General features: G+C 41.9%; 1 protein-coding gene across 1 annotated transcript in view; it reads right to left on the bottom strand.

Annotated features, from left to right (window-relative positions):
- Positions 1-480: 480 nt before the first annotated feature.
- The window catches only part of LOC124137252 (protein CLEC16A-like), a 49,922-nt gene continuing 40,955 nt past the window's right edge, over positions 481-9,447 (bottom strand). Inside the window, exons 19-23 of the mRNA XM_048392394.1 lie at positions 7,698-7,818; positions 4,376-4,418; positions 3,551-3,662; positions 2,884-3,163; positions 481-1,884 (exon numbers count right to left, since the gene is read on the bottom strand). Coding sequence (XP_048248351.1) covers positions 770-1,884; positions 2,884-3,163; positions 3,551-3,662; positions 4,376-4,418; positions 7,698-7,818 — 1,671 coding nt within the window. The 3' untranslated portion in view covers positions 481-769. The remainder of the gene's footprint in view (positions 1,885-2,883; positions 3,164-3,550; positions 3,663-4,375; positions 4,419-7,697; positions 7,819-9,447) is intronic.

Raw genomic sequence — 9,447 nt, 5'->3', positions numbered from 1 at the left:
CCTGAATATACTATTTTGGTATACTGGAGTAGAAAGACTATAGTATAATATGTAGACTATAGTATACGCCCCTCTTTAGAACAGTGCACCCCCACTTTATAATGGTACATTCTTGAAGACAAAAGGCTTCAGAACACCCTTAGATAAAAAAGGCTCAAGTACAACCATAGTAGAAGGAAGGCTTAAATACATCCCAAGCTCCTCGCAGCGATAGCCCGTTCGCGGAGCTCTCTATACTATCGCTGCCACCAGTCAAAACTCCCCACTGTGATAGGTGGCCCCAACCATGCTTGGAGCTGAACTCGCAACCGAATGACTGTTATGTTTACAAACAAGTGACAACTGTCGTGACGCCGAATACACTGATCCCTGCTAAATTACTTTGTTTGTCAATTTGAATTTCTATTTCATTAAAACTACCATGTTATTGATATAGTAAGAATGTAAGGGAGAAGTTGGTTGATTTTCCGTTAGTCTGCAATCTCGAACCAATCTGATTATACAAACAACAAAGTAAATTCCTCTGGAAAACATGGTCAGTCGTAAACCTTTTCAAGATTCATTATGATGGCATTCCCAAAGACATAAACAAAAGTATGAACATTCCTACATTTGGGGTAAGAGGCCAAATTTTCAATGTAATGGCCGCGCCCACACTGGTGGCAGCGATGTTACAGAGAGTGTAACGAAGGTGTCACGCGCTGGGAAGGAGCGTGGGTACATCCCTAAAAGAAAGGCTTCAGTACAGTACGACCTGCACACGGTCCAGTCAACCAGACTCATCTTCTGGTTCTACAGTCTGTTCTCCAGAGTAGCTGTAGTGTTCTGACACCATCTGAGCCAGTTTAGCCAGCTGCTCTGATGTTGAGGCAGTCCTAGGCCTCGACAGTGCAATGGTAGTCGAGGCTTCACTCTGGATACCCGAGTCACTCACACTGACGCTGCTGTCTCCATTAGAGTCTGATGATAAGTTGGAGTCACACGACCGAGTGTCTTGAGGCAGAGCCTCATCATTGGAGTCTGCCTTCACAGTGTCTTTGTCACTGCTTGAGCTCATCTCTACAACGTTGTGGATAGTTTGTTGGTCTGCGGGTGGAACAAGTATTGGCGAATCCACAGCTGCCATGCTCACCATGTCTGCCATTCCTTGCTGAGGAAGAAGGGAGAGAGTTGGTGCCTCTGCTGGCCTCAGAGACTTCGGGGACTGTCCTGAGTGACTACGTGAACGTTCATATGCCTCAGGGCTGTCATCTGATGATGATCCACTCCTTGGTCGGGAGGGAGAGGCGGATACAGGAATGGGTTTACTCTTGCTGTGAGGACTAGCAGTGACAATTGTTAAACTTGTCTGTTTCACTTTGGCTTTAAATGTCTGTGGGCCAGAAAGTCTCCGACTTTCCTTTTTCACTGATACAGATGCTTCTTTGGCCCTGCGGGGACTGTGGCTGTGGCTTCTATGTCGGTCATGTTTGTTATGGTCCAAGCGCAATGATTTGGCCCGGCTGTCGAGGGATCCACTCCTGTGCTTGCTCTTCACAGACAGATCCTCCATGGGAATCTCCTGCACCTGGGGGTTGATTTTGGGCCCGGATAAGGATCTCTGTGTGGTCTTACCAGTGCTGGGTCTGCGCCCACTCTCCTGGTTGAGAGACTGGAAGGCTGTGGCCGAGGTGGCCTCCTCTGCTTCTTCCACCTCATCTCGACTGGACATTCGGTTTTTGGCAGGTACACTTGGCAGTGGGCTTTGTTTGCCACCACGGATCTTCTTCTGCTCACCAGCTGCTGATGTCCGCTGTTTTGGTCGAGCACCCTGGCTGCCTCCTGAGAGGACTTTGGCTTTGGTTTGTTCACCCTCCTTGACTGCTCTACCTGGGTGACTCCGACCTGCAACACATTTGTTTGAAATGTCAAAAAAATATGAATGTTTGTTTAGCCATCCATACTTCATGCGCTAACATAAATCACACAACCTGTTGTCATCACAAAGCCACTCCAGACATGCATCCTCCCACCAGAACGAACATACTGAGTGTTCCATCTGTTGCTCAGAACTGTTTGTGCAAGTAGTGATTACAATAAATCCCTAACACCTGTTCAGATGTCAATAAAGAGGGTTTCTGACATTTAGCTAGTGGGCAGGCAGTTATATATACACTGGCTAAATCTCAAAACAGCTTATTCCAAGTAAACCTGTTATTTGCGACAGCTCAACAATGCTTGTCTCAACAACGAGTAAACCCATCACAAGACAAAATAGTGTGTGAGCGAGTTCGGTTTTACACTGCTTTTAGCAATATTTACCTAATCACAGTGGAGTAGACCAGAAATGGCTTTCATACATTGTACTGAACCCGGGCCTTCAGCATGATGTGCGAACACTTTAACCACTAGACTACCCCACCGCCCCTACAACACTTAATAACAATAGACAGGGAGTGTAGACATGTGGTGTAGCAAGGCGGAACTGGATTGTAAATGGTGAGCGCAGCAACCAAGTCCGCCTCCACATCCTGCCAACTGATTATGTCAGGGTGAGGTCATGGTGCATGAAGTGAAGTGTGCACCTCTGAATCCTACCCGTGAAGATTCCGGGGTAGAATAGGTCTTCAGCAACCCATACTTGCCGTAAAAGGCGACTATGCTTGTCGTAAAAGGCGACTAACGGGATTGAGTGGTCAGGCTCGCTGACTTGGTTGATTCATGTCATCCATCCCAATTGCGTAGATCGATGCTCATGCTGTCAATCACTGGATTGTCTGATCCAGACTTGATTATTTACAGACCGCCGTCATATAGCTGTAATATTGCCGAGTGCGGTGTTAAACAACAAACCAACCAACCTCTGAATCCAGGAAGTGTTTGTGTACCTACAACCATGATTACCTGGAATAGGTCCGGATCTGGTGAAGCTGCCCGGGGAGCCGGACCGGACTGCTTGACCAGTGATGTCGAGGAGGAGCTCAATGGTCTGCATCTTCTGCTGTCTTGCCTTGAGACGACCCTTGATGAGGCGCTGCTTTGCTGCCATGCATCGGATGTGGTCGTCGAAGATGAACCTGGCTGACAGGAGAGGAAGAGAACGGGCGTGGATGGATGACGATGGTTTGTGGACCACCACATGGAGAGACCGACTGTCATCCTTGTCACCTGTCACCTCTATGTCCTGGAACACAGCATGGAATAATTAGTATTTACTCTTATAAATTATTATAATGATGAACATTTCTGATGTCAGGTTAGTAGAGTCCTTGAAAAAGAAAAAAATTCTGATTTTTCTGTATTCTACACAAGCAAATGCAAGAATTACACTACTGCGCCTCCAAATCAACAGTGTATAACAAAACACCCCATATTCACTAGCTGATGGGATTAACTGTATGCAAGTTTTTACTGAGAATGAGATGAAAAGTTCTCTTCAGGGTGTAAATTTGATGAAATAGGTGTCTGGACAATGCTTAAAGAAGAGCAAATGCACATGATTTTTACATTTTTTAGACCACATCCCCACGCCCTCATGATGCAGCCAACAGTTGCACACCATGTGACCCACCTGTAGGAATGCCACAAATCTCACAATGCCCCAGCCCAGACGCTTGTTGTCAGGTTCCACCAGGATCAACTGTAGCGGGTCAATCACCAAGAACCGACGCTCTTGTTTCCGACTGAAACATTCAACATATCACTGTTGTCATGCAATAACACTGACGATGTATTCAACCCCATTCAAAAGGGTGCAAAGGGAGTTTCCTCTATTTAGTGTTAAACATCTCAAAACACTATTGTAAGTGTATCATCAATCAAAATGTTATTCAAAACTTCCACAAACTTTAACATACTGCTGAGTATAAAATGAGAATTTATGGTTTGGGTAAAACTTGAAAAACAACAAGGTCCTCAGTCACACTGGGCGTTCTGCACTGCATTCCGAGGTGAACTTTAAAGTTCAAAAGGACAAAACACAAGTAGGAATGATTGTATAGCACTGCTGATCTGAGTCATACAGTTCACACTTTTTATTCATACCTCAGCGACCAGGGCCCACTTGCACGAAGCGATCTTAGCGCTAAGATGATCTTAACTCCCATACTTTAACATAGGCTTACAATAGTTGTAGCGCTAAGATCGCTTTGTGCAAGTGGGCCCTGGAGGTCTAACATAGCCATACAGCATCAGAGTAATGGAAGGTCAACACCAAGATCGGGTGTCACACCTCGCTCACATGTAGGAAAACAGGGAATGCAATCAAATGTGTCCCCACAATAATCATAATGTTCAAGGCATGAACAAGACATTTATCAATTTCCAAGAAACACACATGTTTGCTGGGATTCTCCTCCTGAATGAGAGACCTGTCAGTTATGAACTGGCTACGTACCTATCTCGGGTCATGACGGTGCAAGCTATCAGGTCACTGTTGTCTGCAAACAAAACATTGTGGTCACCTTTTCTGTAACAATGGACATCAATGTTTCACTAACAGCGTTCGAAATTAAGGTAGATCCTTGGATCCTTGAGCTTTAGTACTTAAACAAGCAAGCATGGAAATTAACCTAGAAAAAGTAGGATGTCTGCTAGACCGAATTGTGATAACATTTAGCAATCTCCCCAAATTTCTACTAGCCCTCAGGATGTCTTTACAGTCATAAAACTGGTCAGAGCCAGCAGGCTATTGCTAATGTCCAAGCATGAACTAGGGTGAGTGGGCATGGTTTTACGCCACTTTTAGCAATATTCCAGCAATATCACAGCGGGGGACACCAGAAAAGGCTTCACACATTGTACCCATGTCGGGAATCGAACCCGGGTCTTTAACGTGATGAGTGAATGCTTTAACCACTAGGCTACCCGACCGACCCCTAAACTAGGGACAGTCCCTAGAACTGTAGTGTATTACCGGTATACTGCAATACACTTTTCAAACGATACATACTGCAATACACTTACAAACGATACATACTGCAATATTTGTTTTCACAACATTCGTCATTATTTGTATTGCTTAACATAAAATCTACACAGAAATTCATCCACAAAAGATGTTTCCAATTGACAATAATGGTGGAAATGCAGACGTGATTTTTTACTTATGGCGGTGGTGGCAATGGCGACTGACCATGCTGACTTTGACATCATAATATTTACTTCAGTACTTAGAAAATGGATCTACATACACAATCAGTGTCAATCAGTCAAACACTTTAGCTCCCAATAAATCGCAATAGGTATTGCAATGCAACACTTCCTTTTTGCTAAAACACAGATATATAAGTCACAGAATACAATTCTGTTCAAACAATGGGACATAATAGTCCCACTTAGATCTATTCTGGTTGAACTACTACAGACCGTTTCCTGTTTGTGTGCCATTAGTGGAATGACTATGCTTTCTGAAGCTAACAGTTCCCTGAAATATACCATATATGGACATGATGATAATGTGCGTGTTGGGAAGTGTCATTTTCTGTGTCTGTGTTTACCAGATCAGGACCCCGTTCCACAAAGCGATCGTAGTACTGAGACGATCGTAAGTCCCATACTTTAACACAGACTTACGGCAGTCTTAGCGCTAAGATCACTTTGTGGAATGGGGCCAAGAACATCAGCTACACACCAGCCAGGTCTGGGACAAAGACACTGGTTTCTTTTAAAACCTTTTGCCACCAGGGTTCACTCTAGGAATTTTCTGACATGGGCCCTTTATATGAAAATTTCAAATATTCCAGAGGTACACCCACACTTGCCCATACAGCACAATGTTAAAATGCCCAATGTATTGAAAATGTGGGCCTTTAATCAAATTTAGGGGCTAAAAGCACAAGGCCCAACCCTAGAATGATCCCTGTACCACCATTGTCAACTTGTTCATATAGCAAACAAACACTAAACAGCAGAGATAGACATTTGTACTAGCCCAGACCAGTGCTAGGGGACTGCTGCCGATATATTATCACTATTCAGGCTTGTAGGCCTCCTTGGCTAATTTCTAACCCTGAAACAGGACCAAAATGAGTAATTCAGGAACTGTTTATACATACTGTAAACTGGTTATGCAAATGTTAAAACTTACAACATGAGGATAATTAGTAGTTACAATATGGTTTTCCCTGTAACTAATCTTTATGGCTTTCCGAGAAATAGCTATGAAGGACTATACGACACATTTATCAGTGTGGTCTACATCACATAGATAGTACTGATCATGCAGATGGTACTTCTTTCCTTCTTTCCTTGTTTGTCACACAACACTGGCACACTCCGGCGCAGTGGTGACTCAGCATAACACCACTGCCACAGGCTAATTTGCATATCACGTGACCGGACTTTTCTCTTGTTTGTAAACAAACGCGCTTTTTCAGAAATCAGTATAGGACGGACTAAAGCAAATATTTTGGGCGCTTTACATGGTTTTTTGCATAATTATATAGATATGCTTCTACAACCGCGACAGTGAGTTGCATGACAATATATATTTATACATCAAAGTAACCGTATCGCTAGCTCTCCGTTGGGCTTCAATGACAGCACGTGGAGCCGTACAACCAATGTAAACAAAGGATAGCTACGCAAAAACAAGTAGATGTTCACGTATGAGGATACTTTCTTAATGAACCGTAACCATTCTTTGACATTTGTTTATGAAAATGGGTAGACTTGTCAAACATGAAACGGATGAAAAACATATGCAATATCTTGAATGGACTGTGAAAGATGTGACGAATCGTCACATGGCGCTGGCCTGTGGCAGAGGTACTATGCTGGCTGGCTGCCGGCCGCATGGAACTCTGGGTAGGAGAGTGACAACACTGGGACAAGTCTTTGAAAGGCAATAAGAAGTGATACACATAAGGCAGAGAATTTACAGATGTCAACTTCTTTATTATGAGGGACACATCATTTCGGAGTTATACTTACTCCTACATCAGGGATTATGACCTGATGTGAGCAAGTATATACTCTGAAACTTTGTGTTCTCATAATACAGAAGTTGACATCCATAAATTCTGTTCCTTAATGCTGAGACAGCTGTACTCCTTCCAGCTTAAGAGTACTGGCGACACCAACTGCTGTTGACAGTACAAATACTTCTAACCAATCAATTACACTGTACTTTCAGTTTTACAATTCCTGGAAAACTAGCTTTCATAAGGACCATACATACACATAAGGCTAGGGTCAGAGGTCACTGAATCACTGGAATCAAGGACAACAATCCAGCTGTGCAGATGTTTACAAACAAACCAAGATTGTTTAACATGGTAGACTTAGATAAGGACTATCAAAGAAGGATGGATAAGTGTGTGGGGGCGTTTCCTTTAAGGACTGCATTGCTGAAAATATCTTTCAACTTAAGTTTTTTTATATGTCAAGAATTATTTTAATTTTAAGCAAAAGTGATGGATATACTAAGATACTGAAGATCACTGTGTGTATTATTTAGAGAAAGTATAATTTGGTAAGAAAAAGTATAAGTGTTTGTTCAGCATGTATAGAAGCTGTGTGCTATCATGAGTCTATTCCGTTACTATGGTTACCTTCCCATGTATATTAATTTTTTAATTTTTTTTTATCAAGTTCAACATCATCAGTTGTCAAGAGTGTAGTCCCTCATGATCAGACAGTGGTTCAGTATGGCTTCCAGTTTACTGTGAGAGAACCTGGACTTCCTACACAAGCCCCTTCTCTATTGGCTCACTCACTGAGATCCAGCTTGTCCCCGACTTTAACACAGCGGTCCTCATTGGTAAGCGGCAGCTGCATCTCCGGTTGGTCCATCAGCATCAGGGACAGAGCTCGCACAACAAAGAAAACTCGGATGGCCTGCAACAAAAAAGGATATCCTTTAGATGTTGTTAGAAAATTCACAAAGCAGTACTTACTCTGTTACATACCGGGTATTAGGTAGCAACCCTATAATAGGAGGGTAGAGGGAGGAGAGTGCTGGGGTACAAGGACGGGATGTTCGAGAAAGACAAAATTTATGGTTGTTGCATCAAGGCACACAATTGTTGCAGACATTTTTTTCCAGGACATCCAACATTTCAAACAAACAGTCATATTATCTTGTAAAACATGAGGATTATTCTTTTTCAGTACTTTCAGAAACAAATCACAGCCCATCCCATCAGAATATCACATGATCAGCCAAAGAAAGTAAAATTAAATGACAGAGGTTTATACAGTTTATAGAACAGGGTAAGATGTAATGTATATGAAGAATCGTTAAGTACAACAAAGCATGGAACGAAATTGAAATTAATGTTTTCTGACCTCTTCTGACATATTTCTTAAATTTATACCTGATTGTTGTATATTGCTCTAGTTTTACAGAATGTGCCTTCCAGGACCTTGGTCTGGTGTACGCTCCTACATAAACACTGCTATCTTGTTTCAATGAATCCTGTTTAGAACAGGGGATGCCCTTCACAACATCAGGACCTCATTCCACTCAGTTACAGTAGTGCTAACACCTTCACAATGCCTCAACTCACTGACAATGATAGACATATGGTCGCTGCGTCCAGTGTATAATACACACGCAAACAACTCCAAGGTTTACAGTGGTTTCAAGTTCTAGTACTCTTATAAAAAAACAACCAAAAGATTTTTATAAAAAATTTGTCACAATACAGAAAAAATCCCATTCAAAAATTGACAAAAATATGACTACATCCCAGTAGAATCACTTAACACAAATGTGCAATTGCAGGTGATGTTTTGAAAAGATTAAACTATATTTCAGGTTTCATTAGCATGATCAAGTAGAAATGGCATTATGGGATACTATCTACACCAAACGCTGTACTTGTAAATGCCCACAGCTAGCAAATTGGCTTATGGGCAAACTAACTACAAGATTCAGATGCCTATTCCGGGATATAATGATATAATGGAAGAACACTTTAAGGACTGCATAAATCTATTGACTTTTCTTGGAAAAGCGAAAATTAACACTGTGAACAACCACTATCAAAGATCTACACCTTATCACAGCTCCTTCACATTGCTTGCACCATCAATACAGCTATCAGTACAATGACTGCCTCTGCATAACACAATGACTAAAAGTTGAACTACACGATTTCGTCGAAATTTATTAAAACAATATTAAAATGAATTTTAAATAAAATTAATGAAATAAGTTATAAAAGTCCAGATATGCAATGAACACTTTTTACGACATTACATTGCTCACGGTAATGTCTTTGTGTTGGGATAAAAAACATCAAAACTCATTATGGCATGTATAATGCGGACCCCCTTCTACACAGCTGTGTTTGTGGGGGGAAAGTGTGCACAACACTCAAGAAAATACGGTAATCTTCCCTTTATCAGTCCGATATTCAGATTTCCATTTCACCATGAACTAACTTTTCATGGAAATAATTATTCCTGCACAACATTCTAAATTGCATTTATTTTCTATTAATTCCATAAAAAAAAATCCAT

This window comes from Haliotis rufescens, unplaced genomic scaffold, assembly GCF_023055435.1.
Source record: "Haliotis rufescens isolate VD_foot unplaced genomic scaffold, xgHalRufe1.0.p SCAF_11, whole genome shotgun sequence".
NCBI classification, from domain to species: Eukaryota; Metazoa; Mollusca; class Gastropoda; order Lepetellida; family Haliotidae; genus Haliotis; species Haliotis rufescens.
Note: the sequence above shows the minus strand (reverse complement) of the source record. Positions and strands in the feature narration are given on the sequence as shown.